General features: G+C 37.8%; 1 protein-coding gene across 4 annotated transcripts in view; it reads right to left on the bottom strand.

The window, feature by feature from the left end:
- TOPBP1 (DNA topoisomerase II binding protein 1) overlaps positions 1–19,017 on the bottom strand; it is a 59,098-nt gene extending 40,081 nt beyond the window's left edge. Inside the window, exons 1-10 of one of the 4 annotated variants that reach the window (XM_055413503.2) lie at positions 18,860–19,017; positions 18,132–18,222; positions 15,935–16,069; positions 14,158–14,301; positions 9,982–10,163; positions 8,578–8,774; positions 6,676–6,855; positions 5,776–5,942; positions 2,309–2,472; positions 1,911–2,161 (exon numbers count right to left, since the gene is read on the bottom strand). In XM_055413503.2, the coding sequence (XP_055269478.2) occupies positions 1,911–2,161; positions 2,309–2,472; positions 5,776–5,942; positions 6,676–6,855; positions 8,578–8,774; positions 9,982–10,163; positions 14,158–14,301; positions 15,935–16,069; positions 18,132–18,222; positions 18,860–18,864 (1,516 nt within the window). In that variant the 5' untranslated portion in view covers positions 18,865–19,017. Of the gene's footprint in view, positions 1–1,910; positions 2,162–2,308; positions 2,473–5,775; positions 5,943–6,675; positions 6,856–8,577; positions 8,775–9,981; positions 10,164–14,157; positions 14,302–15,077; positions 15,242–15,934; positions 16,071–18,131; positions 18,223–18,859 lie in introns of those variants that run through there. The other 3 variants (XM_088840541.1, XM_055413511.2, XM_055413521.2) reach the window with 3 other exon arrangements.
- Positions 19,018–19,398: the final 381 nt, after the last annotated feature.

Genomic DNA, 19,398 nt, shown 5'->3' with positions numbered 1-19,398 from the left:
CTTTATCTGGAGGACCAAATTCTCTTCCCAGGCTTCTTAGAAACCTCAAATCCTAACGAGAAAGAGTTTATGATAAATATCACAAAACACATGAGGAAACCAAGCATCATGAACAACAATCAAGAGAACTACTCCTGTTCTTCCTTCAGATGTTGCAACAGGTTTAAAATGTCTCAAGAAATAAAGCAAAAAACCCCCCCAAATACAGAATAACACACTACTGAAAGAACTAGGACTTCCACGAACTGAAAAAATACTGAAATTCAAAGTTTAATGGATGGGTTAAACCTATTAGGCAATAGCTAAACAGAAAAATAGTGTTTTGGAAGGAAAATCTGAAGAAATTACATATAATAAATAATAAACAAAAAGATGAAATTAGAAGAACAGATTAAGGACACAGAGCTAAAGAGGAGTTACCGAATATAGAGAATAAAGGAAAGCAATATTCAAAGACATAATAGATGAAAATTTTTAAAAAATAAAGGAAAGAAAAACTCACTAATTCTCTGATTCAGAAAGCACAATGACTTGCAAATAAGACAAATAAATGGTAAAACCCCAGGACACAAAAAAATAAAAGGTATTAAAAATAGAGAAAAAAGACAGTGCTGCTGTTTAATCACTAAGCTGTGTCCGACTCTTTTGCGACTCCATGGACTGCAGCCTGCCAAGTTCCTCTACCCATGGAATTTTGCAGGCATAAACACTGGAGCAGGTTGCCATTTGCTACTTCAGGGGATCTTCCTAACTCAGGAATCAAACCCTTATCTCTTTCTTGTGTCTCCTGCGCTGGCAGGTGGATTCTTAACCATTAGCACCACCAAACAGAGAAAAAAAGATTTCCTACAAAAGAATGACAAGTAAGCTGACATCTGACTTCTTAATCAGCAGTCATGGAAACAGATGACAAAGAAAAAATATCTCCCAAGAGCTTTGAGAAATTAACTGTCTAGAATTGTCATTTAAGGACAAGGGCAAAATAAAGACATTAACAGAAACTGAAGAAATTTCCAAAGGATATATCTTAAAAAAGAAAATTATTCCAAAGGAGAAAGATCAGATGCAATAAGGAATCAGGAGCAAAGAAGTAGCTAAATATGCTGGTAAATCAAAACAATTACTGAATATAGAAAACAACAATACCTAACTGTGAGATTAAAGGACAATGAAAATGCAAGACAAAATCACATAAGCTGAACGTTAATGAGTGCATGTGTAGAGGGTATGGTTGGCAGTGATCCTGACGATAAATGCTGTAAGGTTCTTACATTATTCATAAGAAAGACAAAAATTCTGTTTAATTTTAAATTTTAAGCTATGATGTACATTAGATTTTCAAGGATAAACACTGAAAACATAAAATAGTATATATAAGCTTGCAAATCAGTAGAGGGAAAGATGCAGAGTTGGGAGTGTGATCCTTGGAAAATACCCTGATGCTGGGAAAGACTGAAGGCAGGAGGAGAAGGGGGATGACAGAGGATGAGATGGTTGGATGGCATCACCAACTCGATGGACATGAGTTTGAGCAAGCTCCAGGAGTTGGTGATGGACAGGGAAGCCTGGCGTGCAGCAGTCCATTGGGTCGCAAACAGTCAAACGCAAATGAGCATCTGAACTGAACTGACCCTGTAACACACTCAGGATGTTACAAACACACAAACCAAGTGATAGTCTGTATTTAAAAACCAGACCTAAGAGGCACAGGTGAATTGAAAAGAGGGACTCAGAAAGTCTAGAATCTCTTAGCTTTGTCTGCTTGCAAAAAAAAAAGTAACACAAATAAAACTTCAAGGGAAGAAAGAGGTTAGTATAACCTAAATTCTAAAGAACCTGGCAGAAATCACATAAGTATGTATTCTGCTACCAAAATATTTAATGACTGTCAACTGGTCACTCTTTCTTACCTACTGTCGGGTTATTAGTCTGATATTGAGAGAGTAGATCTTCATCAGCTTGCTCATGCTTTTCCTCAGGAGCAAAGTCATTCTTAGAGAAGCTGCTGTTCTTCCTTTTTAAAAGGGCTGTTTTACTTTCAGGTTGATCTGAAACTGGAATTTCCACTGGCTGGTAGTTAACATGGATGTATGGCTCTTCAGGAAGCATATAACCTTTACTAAAACACTCTAGCAACCATTTTGCTCCCACTACATGAGGCCTACAAAAACAGTATAGTTATATATTAGTTTAAACTATAAACACCATTATCCCACGTGCCATGCAGTTTCTGTAACTGCTGGGATATGCAATTTTAAGAAAAATCATTACAGAGTAGAAATTGCTTTCAATTAAAAACTGATAAAACCTGTGGGCTGATTTATCCCAAAACTGCTTCAATTCATCATCATCATCTCCCACAATAACATGTGTTACATCTTCATTGAGCTGATTAAAACGAACTCCACCTCCACTGTTAATAAGTCTTCTCAATTTATCTAGCTTTCTGCCATTAAAACCACAAAGATAGATCTGCAATGAAAAAAAAAAATTGGGTTTAGATTTACACGTTTAAAATGGCCTATTTCTCTCAATAGAAATCTATTTATTGACAGTGTGTATCTAAACCCATTATGTGTAAGTAAGGCAACCTTTATATTTACATTCTAAATAAATTAAGAAGTGTATTCTGAAACTTTGATTTCTAAAGAAATCTTAAATTTTATCACCTCTTCACAATCCCATAACATTATTACCCATTACTGATAACTACTGAGGCTTTAAATAAAATAGAAACCAGAATAATTCAAGTATCTTCTGAATATTAGTGCATAGCAATTTCTAAAATGTAGGTAGTTCTTAAACTGGTCTTACTACTTGTAAATTTCAAAGTAATTACAGAAATAAACTGGAGTTAAATATGTGAATTCAGAAAATCTAGGTTTAAATTTTGGGTCAGCTGCCAATGATTAACCACACAACCACTTCAACATACTAGGCTTTTTTTTTTTTTTTTGGTGGTGTGGGTCTTTGTTGCTGCCTGAGGGCTTTCTTTAGTTGTGGCAGGTGGATGCTACTCTCCAGTGAGGATGTGCAGGTTTCTCAATGCAGTGGCTTCTCTTTTTGTAGGGAATAGGCTCTAGGGTGTGCGGGCTCAGCAGCTGTGACACATATGCTTAGCTGCCTGACAGCACGGGAATCCTCAGGGTGCGACCGTGCTCAGTTTGTGTCCAAATCTTTTTGACTCTATGGACTGTATGTAGCCTGCCAGGCTCGCTCCTCTGTCTATGGGATTTTACTGGCAAGAATACTTGAGTGGGTTGCCATTTCCTACTCCAGGCGATCTTCCCAACCCAGGGATCAAACCCTCGTCTCCTGCATTGCAGCTGAATTTTTTACTGCTGAGCCACTGAAGAATCTTCCCAGACCAGGGATCAAACCTGTGTCCTCTGCATTGGGAGGTGGACTCTTAATGACTGGACTACCAAGCAAGGCCAACTTAGACTATTTAAACCAATTTTCTTCCTTATATACTGAAATAGTTTTCATAGTTGATTAAACAAACAAAAAAATTAGGTCAAAGAGCTAAGCACAATGCTTTGAGGATGAAACATATTTAGTAACTTATTTTTAACTATCAATATGTGCACAAGTGAGATGTGAGGGTTGGACTGTGAAGAAGGCTGATCACTGAAGAATTGATGCTTTTGAACTGTGGTGTTGGAGAAGACTCTTGAGAGTCCCTTGGACTGCAAGGAGATCTGATCAGTCAATCCTATAGGAAATCGGTTCTGAATATTCTATGGAAGGACTGATGTTGAAGCTGAAACTCCAATACTTTGGCCAGCTAATGCGAAAAACTAACTCATTGGAAAAGACTATGATACTGGGAAAGACTGAAAGCAGGAGGAGAAGGGGACGATAGAGGATGAGATGGCTGGATGGCATCACTGACTCAATGGACATAAGTTTGGGTAAACTCCGGGAGTTGGTGATGGACAGGGAGGACTGTGTGCTGCAGTCCATGGGGACGCAGAGTCAGACATGACTGAGCGACTGAACTGAACTGAAACCAATTTAATCAATATTACTATATTGTATCTTCTTCATCTCTATTTTACAAAATGGATCTTTTAAAAATGTCTTAATCTATACCAAACTGCATTTATATCCCAATAACCTCCATCACTAGATTCAGTTCAGTTCAGTCGCTCAGTCGTGTCTGACTCTTTGCAACCCCATGAATCACAGCATTCCAGGCCTCCCTGTCCATCACCAACTCCCAGAGTTCACTCAAACTCATGTCCATAGAGTTGGTGATGCCATCCAGCCATCTTATCCTCTGTCGTCCCCTTCTCCTCCCGCCCCCAATCATTTTAACAAAAATGAGTAATCATATATTTCTTATAAGAATAATTAAGTCACATCCAGAATTAGTAGTCTAGATAAATGATTACACAACACCTCCCATTCTGTTAATAAACTGTTAAGTTTTAAAAGTATAGAAAGGAAGGTAATTTGCCCAATTTCCTGAAGAATAAAATAGAAAGTTAAGTCTCTGCTACTCTTTGAGAATTAGTGCATAGCCTATTCATTCTATAAGCAAGAAATATACTAAGTATTTAGTTCTAAAAGATATATATGATGTTCCCATCACAGCATTTATTAGACAGTTACTCAGACACTAAAGGAGAAGGCAATGGCAAGCCACTCCAGTACTATTGCCTAGAAAATCCCATGGATGGAGGAGCCTGGTAGGCTGCAGTCCGTGGGGTCGCTAAGGGTCGGACACGACTGAGCAACTTCACTTTCACTTTTCACTTTCACACATTGGAGAAGGAAATGGCAACCCACTCCAGTGTTCTTGCCTGGAGGGTCCCAGGGACGGGGGAGCCTGGTGGGCTTCCGTCTATGGGGTCACGCAGAGTCGGACACGACTGAAGTGACTTAGCAGCTTAGCAGACAGTAAAAAATTAAATAGCCTAAGAGATATTAAACAAAGTGGTGTACCAAATCTTTAGAAATACAGGCTTTGGAGTAGATGGCTAGTTACTGTCTGTGAGATTCTGGACAAGAACTTTAATCCTCTGAGTTTCAGCCTCAATAATATCCATTTTAGAGTTATTTGTGGGAATTAATGGATTATATATGACATACTAACATGTATATGAAATAATTAGCACAGTCTCACTTATTATAAACAATAAATGACAATTATAAATAAAAATCCATTAAGTGGTTCAGAAACTAAATGCTCTCAAAATACAGTAGATGGGACATCCCTGGTGGTCCAGTGGTTAAGAATCCATACTGCTAATGCAGAGGACAGGGATTCGATCTCTGGTCTAAAAGATCCACATGCCATAGAGTAACTAACTCTATTTACCCCAAACACCGAGCCCGTGTGCTACAATTACTGAAGTATGTGCTCCTAGAGCCCAGGCTCTGCAACGAGAGAAGGCACTACAATAAAGCACAGCCCCTGCTTGAAGCAATTACAGCAATTACAGAACACCTGAGCACAGCAATGAAGATCCAGTGCAGCCAAAAAAAAAAAAAAAACCCCACAGTACACGGGAAGATTAAGGTAGCTAGGAGGGTTCAAAGAAGATTTGAAAAATGATATGAAGTTTAATGGATGACATATAAAGGTACGTCCCAGGCAAAGAGACCCTAACAGCTAAAAGACAAACATGGCCTAATGAGTGCATTTGCTTAGCTTGAGTGGTGGGCTTCTATAGGTAAGGAGCAAGACCAACTCTGAACGGTCTTGAGAGTGAAGCTAGAAATACCAACGTGTATTATCACTTAGTGCATTACATAATTAAGACATACCCGACAACCATCTAATAAATCTTCAGGTGCCTGAAATGCACTGACATCCAAATTTTCCAGATTTTCAATTGTAGGTTCCAGTTTGCTATTAACTGAATTACATATTGATTCATTTATGCAGCTTGCATTGATGTTGGAAATATGGCTGACATCTGAAAGAGTACGACCTACATATTAAAAACAAAGATGCATAAATTTATGGAAATAAAATAACTAATTACATATTTTCCTACAGGTGAACTTTTCTTATATCAAAAGAGCCATGAACAATTTCTAAAGTAAAATTTAAATGGTTTTATGAAATCTTGGGAGCCAAGTATGAAAAGGGAAAATGAATCTAATTAAGGTTCATTTTAATGAAAATATACTTTATATATTCTCTTAATAGTGACTGGCTTCCAATAAAAATCTGAAGTTGCTGACTTCAAGGTCCAGGAGGGTTATATTTGAAAAAAAAACTGGTAACATTTGTTACACTGGCAATGACAAAGTACACGTGGTACTTCCAAAACAGAAATGGTTTTTAAATTTTATATGAACACAGATGATCTATAACAACTGTAGCAAACTAATAAAGAAATGGGACTAATATCCACATGCCAGTCAAGTTTTAAAAACTTAATTCTCTTATTTTAAGTCTTTATTAATCTTTTTAATTTCTTTAACCATCTTGTGCATTATATAAGGATATGAAAGAAAGTAGGTATTCATTAGAAAAACAAATAGCAGAAGTTCTGGACTAATTTTTTTTTAATATAATTTGGTTATTTTATTATACAATTATACCTGGAAACGAAGCAAGATAGAATTCCCTACTATATCTCATTGATCCTATTAACAAATCAATCCTTAAACAGAAAACTGTCTTAAAAATGATTGCTTAATCCCAAAGAGACTTACTATCAATTGTGTTGATCTGGCCAGTAGGAGTTGAAGTATCAGGCATAATCTTTGTTTCTGACCTAGGCTCTGTCTTGTATATGGATTCATCCTGACAAAAACCTTTCTCAACACTGTCAAAAAACCATTGCGTGGTCACACAGTGTACATTCCATCTCTTGGCACATTCATATTTTTGACCTATTATGTCAATTAAAAAAGAGAGAAATGCAAGCCATTAAAATCTATCTTTGCAGAAATATTTATATGAAAGTTTATGAAAAAAATTCACCTGAAACAAAATTAAAATTACCAGCAATTACTCTTAACAGTATGCTGTACAGTGTATTAAAAGGCAATATATTAGGTTATTATCCAATTATATTTTCTGTGTGCTGTGTTAAATACACATGCTATGTGAGGAGGTTTATCTTTTATAAAATTGCAGAGACAGAGGCCATTAGTGGGGTAACTGAAATAGTATTTCTGAATATAGCTTTCATCACTTAAGTTCTTTAAACCAGCTTCTTAATCTGTAACATGTGGATAACTCACAGAATTTAGTGGTTTTACACTTTTCACTTTTAAACTAATTACTGCGTGTATATATACATATATTTTATATATATATATTTATGTGTATATATACTTTAATTCCTACTTAACACAAGTATGTAAATTGCTCTGACACTCTAAAGAAGCTGTTCTATCTAGAGCATTTACTGCTCAGGAGACTCTGACCCTCAGTTTCATACTATCAGGAATAGGGTTAAGGGATAACAGTATATTTATAATTTATAGAGATATATGAGGATGAATACGCTTAGATGGAAACAAAGGTGACATGATACAATAAAACATTTTGGAAAGTAGTTTCAAAATACATATTTCTAATATAAAATGTAAAAACAATTTTTTTTTGCAATTACAGTTGTTCACAATCACACGTAGGAAGAAAAAAGTAACTCTGATGTCTAGGTAAAAATTCTATGTGCAAGTAAAAAGAGACAATAAAAATGTTAATACAACTCTGTTCTCATCAATTTTTATATATTTTAAGAGAACTGGTAAAAATATTCTCCAGAATAGTTATAATGGTTATAGAATGCCAAAATTAACTGCAATTTTAAGGAACTCTTTTTCCTGGTAATATATTTTTCTTTTAGTAGTTTCATGTTCTTCACGGTGTATCTTCAAGTTAAAACTTGCAGTTTACTCAGTAAGGTTAATTCATTCAATTAAAAATGAAGCCAAGCCTTTAAAATTTATTATTAGAGGGCTTCCCAGATGGCTTGTGGTAAGGAATCTACCTGTCAATGAAGGGGACACAGGTTCAATCCATAGTCCAGGAAGATCCCACATGCTGTGAAGCAACTAAACCCGTGAACCACAACTATTGAGCCTGTGCTCTAGAGCCCGGGAATGGCAACTACTAAAGTCCACATACCCTAGAGCCCGTGCCAGTTAACTAGAGAAGCCACTCCAACTAGACAGTAGCCCTTACTTGCTGCAACTAGAGAAAAACCTGTGCATCAACAAAGACCCAGTAGAGCCAAAAATAAATAAATAAATAAAATTATTTTAAAAAAATTAACATTAGATAAAAAAACATCAGTTTTCGTGTTAAATTCATCCAAATCTCTCATCTTTTAAGTATTGGGTGGCTGTGTGGGGACTTTAAAAAAAAAGCCCAAAAGACCAGATAATAAATTTAGATAAAACACCACTGGAAATTCTTATTTTTTAATATTTATTCAACGACCTGGATCAGTCATGTAATTTTTCTACAGATTATAAACAAAACTATCTTTGAAAGAAAAAAGAAACGTGCATGTTTATGAAATATCAGAAGTAAAAGATATTCTAGAAAAAATGTTAAATACTAGAAAATATTGCATTCATCTATTTGGGAAACAGTTTTACCTTTTGGTTCTTGCACAATGAGGTGTGTACACTCATTCATTTTCAACTGTCCCATGTACTGTCCTCCATGCTTTACTGTGAGCTGCTGAACTGATTTCCTGTCTAAGGTACATAAGCCAGTCACACAGATTATGCAACCAAGAAAAATAGGACACTTGAAGTCTTCCATGTTTATATCGGTATATCTAGTTATTTTCCTGGGGAAAATGAACCAAAAAAACCCATAAATTAAGATATCAAAATACCAGAGAATTTAAACTTTATCAGAAGAATGACAAACAACAGAAATAACACTAATGTTTTCCTCATTTTTTAGGAATTTAATCAATTTAAGGTAAACTGACAAGCACACTTAGAATTATACTAACTGCTCATCTAGCTTAAACCATGTCTCTAAAAAAATTAATGTTTCAGAGTCTCAAATACAACTATTTTAAGTGAAAAAATCATATATTTCAGTAACTATAAATCCATGCTGGTCAAACAAGTGCATTTTCCAAACTTACAAGTCTAAATTTCTAACTAAAAACTCAAAGGTTCTTTGGTTGCCTACTAAAAAAGCAGATTTTTAATTCTTCCATTATACTATACAAATAATAAGCAAAGATTTTCGGCAGAACGCCAACAAAAATATCACCATTCTGTTGCCCTGGTAGGCAGATATGCTGATGAAACAAGCTAGGGATGAGGATGCCAACATAGAGACATGTTTAGAATATGCTGGATGGTGCTGAAAGGAAGACTGGAAAATGTCTACTTAATTTAAACAGTGGTAACTAAATACTTATTGGTTAATCTAATTCTAAGGGAAACTCAATTCTATCTTTTGAAATAGGCTCTAAGCTCTATGAGGCCAGGGATGTTGTCTTGTTTTGCTCTCCAGTTGTATCTAATGCCTAGCTCAGGACAGGTACATAAAATAGGCTCAATTAACGTTTACTGAATAATTACATCTCAGTTAATGGGTTATAGATATTTATATTCAACCTTAAATATGTCCCTTTTGGGAGGAAATGCAAATATCAAAGTGGCTAAAATCTATTCTTCATCCTAATGAAGGCATGGTATTGAAGGCTAATGCAACATAAAAGCTACAGTTGCCACACAGACTCTCTCAACTATTTTATCACTGTTCACTGCTGAAAACAATTCTATTATCAAAGAATTTCTTATCCTGTAGCTAATGCTAAGTCCATAGCCCAATCTACCTAACAACTTATACCTTGATAATAAGAACTTGTAGATTATCTTTTGTTTTCATTGGAGAAAAGAGTAATGATCCGATTTTTGTCCCAAAATAACAAATCCATAGGGGATACCATAAAACCTCCCCTATGAAAACCCATAATATGCCAAAAAGATAACATTTATTCAAATCTAGAAAATATCTAAAATATCTCTTACTTCTCCTGTGACTTCTCCCAAAGTGTTTTTATCCAAGAGGGAAGCAAAATAGGTTTCTTTAGGTTTGCAGCAACTAAGTATTTTTTGCTACCAACTTCTCCAGCAATAAGGTGAGTTACTGATATGTTAAGGTCTCTGTATACACGTCCACCCATCATTTGTACATATTTATGAACTTCTTCCTGTAGCCCCAAAAGAAAATTATTAATATAGCAACAAACAATATTTCTTCCATTTTTAAATACAATGTCCCATAAACACTGTTTGTTGTTCTTAGCTTGAACACACAAATATTTCTCATCACTACAAGTTAAGTAATTCATGAAATTACTTTTTAGAAGACAAAGTATAAATTTTAGAATTACCTTTATGCACGTTATTTTCCTGTTTATCTTTTGCAATTCCATGAATTTAACTATTTTGCTTCTACAGTGAACACTATATATTTTAATATACTATGAAGGACTGATGTTGAAGCTGAAACTCCAATATTTTGGCCACCTGAAGCGAAGAGCGGACTCACTGAAAAAGACACTGATGCCAGGAAAGACTGAAGGCAAGAGGAGAAGCGGATGACGGAGGATGAGATGGTTGGGTAGCATCACCGACTCAATGGACATGAGTTTGGGTAAACTCTGGGAGTTGGTGATGGACAGGGAGGCCTGGCGTTCTGCAGTCCATGGGGTCACAAAGAGTCGGACATGACTGAGTGACTGAACTGATGCACATACTTAAAAATGTACAAATTACATATAGAATATATAAAAAATGTGTAAATCTCAGAATCCTTTCTAAAAGATTAACTACGGTGGAAAAAGGTGACTCAAAGACAAATTCATTGATTATACAGAGAAAAAAGTGAGTTTCCTTTTTAAATCAAAACAAAAAACTTTAAGTAGCCAGTTTGCAATAAAAGAGTTCACTGCATTCAATTTTGAAGACAAAGACTGACAAAATTCAACATCCATTTATGATAAAAACCCTCCAGAAAGCAAGCACAGAAGGAACATCAGTTCAGTTCAGTCACTCAGTTGTGTCCAACTCTTTGCGACCCATTGAACCACAGCACACCAGGCCTCCCTGTACATCACCAACTCCCGGAGTCCACCCAAACTCATGTCCATTGAGTCAGAGATGCCGTCCAACCATCTCATCCTCTGTTGTCCCCTTCTCCTCCTGCCCTCAGTCTTTCCCAGCATCAGGGTCTTTTCAAATGAGTCAGCTCTTCACATCAGGTGGCCAAAGGAACATACCTCAACATAATAAAAGCCACATATGATAAACCCACAGGAAACATTACCCTCAATCGTGAAAAATTGACAGCATTTCCCCTAAAGTCAGGAACAAGACAAGGGTGCCCATTCTCACAACGACTATTCAACATAGTGTTAGAAGTCTTAGCCACAGCAATCAGAGAAGAAAAAGGAATAAAAGGAATCCAGATTGGAAAAAGAAGAAGTACAAGTCTCACTGTTCGCAGATGACATGATCCTACACATAGAAAACTCAAAAGACTCCACCAGAAAATTACTAGTTAATCACTGAATACAGTAAAGTTGCAGGATATAAAATTAACACACTAAAATCCCTTGCATTCCTATACACTAATAATGAGAAAATAGAGAAATTAAGGAAACAATTCCATCCACCACTGCAACAAAAAGAATAAAACACGTAGGAATAAATCTACCTAAATAAACAAACTGAACTGAACTCAACTGAAAGAAACAAAAGACCTATATATAGAAAACTATAAAACACTGGTGAAAGAAATCAGTTCAGTTCAGTTCAGTCACTCAGTCGTGTCCGACTCCCCGCAACCCCATGAATCACAGCACACCAGGCCTCCCTGTCCATCACCAACTCCCGGAGTACACTCAAACTCATGTCCACAGAGTCGGTGATGCCATCCAGCCATCTCATTCTCTGTCGTCCCTTTCTCCTCCCGCCCCCAACCTTTCCCAGCATCAGAGTCTTTTCCAGTAAGTTAACTCGTCACATGAGGTGGCCAAAGTATTGCAGTTTCAGCTTCAGCATCAGTCCTTCCAATGAACACCCAGGATTGATCTCCTTTAGAATGGACTGGTTGGATCTCCTTGCAGTATAAGGGACTCTCAAGAGTCTTCTCGAACACCACAGTTCAAAAGCATCGATTCTTCGGCGATCAGCTTTCTTCACAGTCCAACTCTCACATCCATACATGACCACGGGAAAAACCATTGCCTTGACTAGACGGACCTTGGTTGGCAAAGTAATGTCTCTGCTTTGAGGACTCTAATAGATGGAGAAATATACCGTGTTCATGGATCAGAAGAATAAATAGAGTGAAAATGTACTACCCAAAGCAATCTATAGATTCAATGCAATCACTATCAAGCTACCAACAGTACTTTTCAGAGAACTAGAACAAATAATTTCACAATTTGTATGGAAATACAAAAAAACCTTGAATAGCCAAAGAAATCTTGAGAAAGAAGAATGGAACTGGAGGAATCAACCCACCTGACTTCAGACTATACTAAAAAGCTACAGTCATCAAGAGAGTAAGGTACTGGCACAAAAACAGAAATATAGATCAACGGAACAAAATAGAAAGTCCAGAGATAAATCCACGCACCTATGGACACCTTATTTTTGACAAAGGAGGCAAGAATATACAATGGAGAAAAGACAGTCTCTTTAACAAGTGGTGCTGGGAAAAATGGTCAACCACTTGTAAAATAATGAAACTAGAACACTTTCTAACACCATACACAAAAATAAACTCAAAATGGATTAAAGATCTAAATGTAAGACCAGAAACTATAAAACTCCTAGAGGAAAACAGGCAAAACACTCTGGCATAAATCACAGCAGGATCCTCTAAGACCCAACTCCCAGAGTAATGGAAATAAAAGCAAAAATGAACAAATGGGACCTAATTAAACTTAAAAGCTTTTGCACAACAAAGAAAACTATAAGCAAGTTGAAAAGACAGCCTTCAGAATGGGAGAATAGCAAACAAAGCAACTGACAAAGAATTAATCTCAAAAATATACAAGCAGCTCATGCAGCTCAACTCCAGAAAAATAAACGACCCAATCAAAAAATAGGCCAAAGAACTAAACAGACATTTCTCCAAAGAAGACATATAGATGGCTAACAAACACATGAAAAGATGCTCAATATCACTCACTATCAGAGAAATGCAAATCAAAACCACAATGAAGTACCATCTCACACCGGTCAGAATGGCTGCTATCAAAAAGTCTACAAACAATAAATGCTGGAGATTGTGTGGGGAAAAAAGGGAACCCTCTTACACTTTTAGTGGGAATGCAAACTAGCACAGCCACTATGGAGAACAGTGTGGATATTCCTTAAAAAACTAGAAATAGAATTGCCATATGACCCAGCAATCCCACTGCTGGGCATGCACACAGAGGAAACCAGAACTGAGAGAGACACGTGTCCCCCAATGTTCATCGCAGCACTGTTTACAATAGCCAGGACATGGAAGCAACCTAGATGTCCATCGGCAGATGAATGGATAAGAAAGCTGTGGTACATATTCACAATGGAGTATTACTCAGCTATTAAAAAGAATGCATTTGAATCAGTTCTAATGAGGTGGATAAAACTGGAGTCTATTACACAGAATGAAGTAAGTCAGAGAGAAAAACACCAATACAGTATATTAATGAATATATACAGTATTTAGAAAGATGGTAACGATGAACCTAAATGCAAGATCGCGAAAGAGGCACAGATATAAAGAACAGTCTTCTGGACTCTGTGGGAGAAGGCGAGGGTGGGATGATTTGAGAATAGCACTGAAACAGTATATTACCATATGTGAAATATTATCACCAGTCCAGCTTTGATGCATGAGACAGGGTGCTCAGGCTGGGATGACCCTAAGGGATGGAATGGGAAGGGAGGTAGGAGGGGGGTTCAGGATGGGAAACACATGTGCACCCATGGCTGATTAATGTCAATGTATGGCAAAAACCACTACAATATTTTAAAGTAATGAGCCTCCAATTAAAATAAATAAAGATATACAATGTCATCTGATTCTGTTACATGTCATAAACACCAACTGCAAGATCTTTCAAAACATCCCCTGCACAGTGAAAAATTAAGTGTGCAAATATATATTGACCACAATATTCCACTTAACACAGCAATACTGACCCTTCTGTCTTTTTCCAGGCTTGTACAAGACACGGTTACATCAGACATGACCATGTTATAAACTGGATGTTCAGCTCTTGGGACACATCGCTGGTGGTGCATACAAAATATGACTACTTGAGGACCAACAATTCTGCAACCAAGCTATAAAAACAGGTAAAGTTTATTAAGTAGGAAAAGACTTCCAGTTTTAGAAAACTGTATTTGGTAACACTGTATTTACCAATTGTTTAGTGAAGTTGATCACTGCAGAAAACCCACCAAATTGTTAAAAAAACAAACACACGTTATATAATTTCTCAGACATACCACACATTAACACACAAGCAAATCAAACAATGCGGGCTATCAAAAGAAATAAGCTCCAAAAATTATACTCAAAATTGCCATTAAAATTTTAATCTCTGAAACAAACACAATCTTAGCAATAGGGGATACAAGTAATAGCCTCATGTCATAATAATTAGGAAACATCTACCTTTACTTTTCAAATGAAGCACCCAGCCAATGAGGCAGTTAAGTGCAAGAACCCAAATAATTCCCCTCTAAAATGCCTATTATGCTACAAAAAAGCATACTCCAAGGTAGTTTCTACCTTCGTTTTTAAACACTGTTCACAACTCAATGTTTTTCTAAGAAAGGCCCACAAAAACTTCTCCTAAGGTATCACTTTCATTGATAACTGAGAAAAGTAACAATCTTGCTCAACATCAGCACATCCAGGCCAGTCTGAAAAGTCTACAGTTGCCAAAGTTACCAAAGCATAACTGATGTAAATGTCTACAGGGTAAATGTTTATTTCTTTTTGGTCAGTCATAAGAAAACTGAGTATTCAATGCTATTGATTCTATCTGACAAGCGGTGTTATTTCCAAAAGGAGGGTAAGACCAATAATGCTGTTTTCAAACATGGGCACAGACCTTCCATATACTGTATAGTACTGCATCTAGCTACTCCTCTATGTTTTCTTCTCCTTCAAACAAGAGTCACTTCTTTGTAATTTGGATGGAATTATAGCCAGTTTACTTTTATTTCAATGCTCCTCTCTTGTCCAGACACCAAAAAAGTAATGAGTCAGTAGACTCTAGAATCAACAAAAAGAAATAAGATGGCTCAATGATATATTAGCAATGCTCATCCCCAAAATGCTTCCTTTTAGCATATAATTTTTCATACCCTATACAAAGCACAGGTACTAAAATTCAAGAGCACACAGTAAAGACAGTAAGTAAACAAATCTTTTCTTACTCTACAATCAAACTGAGTTTAAGTACATTAGAACTTCATCAATAAAATACTTCATTACTATAGGGTTAAATTATACTAAGTGAAGTTAAATTCCCTGAAATATAAAAATCACGTATTAAACAAAGTCTGTTCTATGCTGTACTTAGTTGTTCAGTCATGTCTGGCTCTTTGCAACCCCATAGACTGTAGCCTGCCAGGCTCCTCTGTCCATGGGGATTCTCCAGGCAAGAATACTGGAGTGGGTTGCCATGCCCTCCTCCAGGGGATCTTCCCAACCTAAGGATCAAACCCAGATATCCTGCACTGCATGTGAATTCTTTATCATCTGAGCCACAGGGAGGCCCAACCAAAGCCTACTGGAACATAATTACACTTTAAAAATACTATTCTGGTCTTTCAAAACGAAAAGATTCCTCTTAATTCATAATTTACAAAATATATCATGACCAGTAAAGAACTCATGTTCACCGCAGCAAAAAAAAAAAACCCAAAAACACTACCTGAAAGAACACACTAAAAGTTAGCAAACCTTTTTGAGATGATCAAAGGCATCACCACTAAAGGGGTCACAGATATACAGTGATCTATCATTCTCCTTTATTTTCAATGCCTCTTCTTCTGTAATAATCTGAAGATATTCTTCTGATTGGAACTCTTTTATTGCCTGAAAGAAAAAATAAGAATGCATATGAAATTATTCACCTGTATTTATGTCCTATGAACTCTATCTTCAAAATCCATCTCAAATCCAGGCTTCTTCCTATCAAAAGGAACCATCATCTCTCACTTGGCCTGTGCAGGAGTCTCCAAAGGGGTTCCTTCTCATCCTTTGCCCTAAATCTATTCTCCACACAGCAGCTACTAATCTTTTCAACAATACAAATCAGGTCATGTCACTCTGCTCAAAACCCCCAGCAGCTTCCCACCACACTCAGAATAAAATCCTCATTTCTTATTACAAGACCACAGAGTCTGGCCCTTGCGTGTCTCTGTCTCCCCATGCTTACTTCTTCCTCTAATCCCTTTTGCTCACTCTTCTCCAGCGACTCCTGCTTTCTTTCCAGACCTGGAACAAGCTAAGTATGACCTCATTTAGAGGTTTTCCTTTTTCCCCCCTGCTACCTGGAATACTCTTCCTCCAGGACTTCACCTGACTTGTTTCACTTCAACCACATCTGCTCACATGTCACTTCCTCAGAGATGCTTTTCCTGATCACACTTTTCTAAACTATTTCCCTATTAAGAAAAAAACATAGATGTAGTATTATGTATACTAGCATATATAATCCCACTCCAGTGTTCTTGCCTGGAGAATCCCAGGGATGGGGGAGCCTGGTGGGCTGCCGTCCATGGGGTCGCACAGAGTTGGACACGACTGAAGCGACTTAGCAGCAGCAGCATATATAATACGTATTATATATACATACACACACATCATTTTTGTCTCTCTCCCTTGTAAGAATGAATGTTTCATGATCTATCTTGTTTAGCAATATATCCTGGCTCCCAATAAGCACTCAAATATTTTCTTAACAAATTTTGAAGTCCTTTCATTAAATCCTTAGGGTGATCCTTTTAAAATGAGTAAGTCAGATCATAATACTCCCCTACTGGCTCTCCATCTCACCGGAAGAAAAAGCCAAAGTCCTTAAAAAAGACCACAAGGCTCTCATGACCTCTTTATTCTTACTCTCTGAAGCAAACCTTAACATTCATCCCACATCTCCTATTCACACTACACTACAGCCACAATAAAGCAGGACAGACACTGCAAGCACCTTCCCAGGGCCTGTGTATGATTATTTCTTCTGCCTGAAACTGAAACGTTCCCCACATATTCACATGGCCCATTATCTCACCTCCTTCAAGTGTTTGCAAATACCAACTTCTCCACAGAGAATATTACACTATATTTAAAATAAATTGTTAACTTTCCTTCTTCCTTAACAAACAACTTCTGGAATGCTTTAATTTGAAACATTTCTCCACCCACAGCACTTCACACCTTTAACATACTATACAGTTTACACACTTATATATCTGATTAGTTTATTTCCTCTAGCTAGAACAAATGTAAACTCTGAGGAAGTAGGGATCTTTGCCTGCTCTCATCATCTAAATCACTGTGTGTCCCAAGTATTTGAACAGTGCTTATCAGATGATGAACACGATAATTATTTGCTGAATGAATGAACTTTAAAGAAAAACCTGCTACAAGTGTTTCTTAAACATACATAAGATCTTGTTAAAAAGTAGATTCCAATTGGTAAGTCTGAGTTGGGGTCCAATTTCTCAGGCCATGGTGATGCTACTGGGGGAGACACTACCCCTACATCCTCCCACATGAAACTATATAATGAAACATTCTTTTAACAATTAACAACAACAAAAACAAAAAATGAAGTGCAACCAATATAGGACTGCCTCAAGTTTTTTCAACACACAAAGGTCTATGGTTAGTAGACAAAAGAAAACTACTTAATTTCTAAGACTAGTTGGCCCATCACTTTTAATATAAATATCAGTAAAAATTTCAAGCCCCCCAAAATACGTGATATACTAATATCAATTCAAAAGTGTGTTAACAATGACATATCTACGAATGTAGACTAGAGTAAAACTATTATGAAAATAAAATAACCATGACTAAGACATAAAAGGCCTAAGTCAAAAACACTGGAAACAAGAAAATGACTTCACAGCAAGACATTGTCAAGTAGTCTTACCTCAAGAGCTTTAAAAAAACATTCAGAATTGTCTGAAGACTTTAAAAACTTCACAAAAAACGGTTCTTTGTCATTTTTGGACATTTCCGAACTGTCAAAATAAAGGAACCATTAACAAGAGCAAAAACATTATATATAAAGTTACATGTTTAAAGCACCTACTTTTCTGCGCAAATAAGAATGCCGAAGGACAAACATTCTGGTCTTGCCCATGAATTCGTCCATTACGGTTTGTAAGAAACAGTGGAATGTGGACAAAATCAAGGGAAAAGATGACAACAATCAATCTTCGTAAATCAAAATACGAAATTAATGTTGCTAAACTGAATTCATCGAGGACTTTGCTCTGGAGCTCTAAGTCTCCTAAGCCGATGGTCATTCAGTTTCACTTAGCTTGAGAATGCTCAGAACGATTAGGTCCCTGAGGTCATCTGCGGCCCTCGAGATAGGTGAAGCCCTCAGTAAACGAACTTTTAAATATAAATATGAAAGTCAGCCATCCAAGTTAGAGCCCTAAGAGGCCAGATGCTCTCGCTCCCCAGCTGCCAGGGAAAAGTCCAATTATCGGTCCAGCCCCAGTCACGTGCTCTCCGGTGTCCCATCCACCGGTTCGGGGGCCGGTTACAAGGTCCGGAATCCAGGGCCCCTAAGGCCAGAGGCGGCGTCGAGGACCCCTCCCCCCCGCGAGGTGTGGCGGGAGCTGGGTGCTCACTCTGAGCTTCACTCACCTCATTGGAGCCTGGGGATCTCCGGGCGGCGAGTGGGAGACCGCGCGGCCCGCGGGACTGCGGCAGGGGTCGGGCGCCAGCCCGGCGCACACCCGCCGCACCCAGCGGCGCCCCAGACCAAAGCAAAGGCAGACCCGGAAGTTCCGAATCGCGAACCGACTTTCGCGCCAACCGCGCGGTCGCGCCGGTCCCTTCCGGCGGAAGTGACGCTACGACAGCTGCAGGCGGGGAGGGCGGAGACGAAAGAAAGCGGCGGTGGGGGTTGGTTCCCATCAGGAGGCCAAAGTGTTCCTGGAAGGCTGTGGAAGAAGCTTCGTCTCAGGAGCTGGAAGGGCGGGTCTTGCCTTTGCTGGGAATTGGCCAAGCGCCGAGGGCTAGGGCTTTGGGGGCGGCGGGTCAGAGGTATCTTAGAGCAGGAGTTCGCAACTCCAGGGCCAGGGAAGGTTAGTGGTGGAAGCAGAGCCGCTCCCCATTTCTCGCGTTGCAGCCTGAACCGCCGAGCTCCCCCTGCCCTGGGAAAAATTGTCTTCTACTAAACC

This window comes from Moschus berezovskii, chromosome 1 (genome assembly GCF_049115385.1).
Source record: "Moschus berezovskii isolate FMDL1 chromosome 1, NW_MosBer_1.0, whole genome shotgun sequence".
NCBI classification, from domain to species: Eukaryota; Metazoa; Chordata; class Mammalia; order Artiodactyla; family Moschidae; genus Moschus; species Moschus berezovskii.
This window is presented reverse-complemented; position numbering and strand designations above follow the sequence as displayed.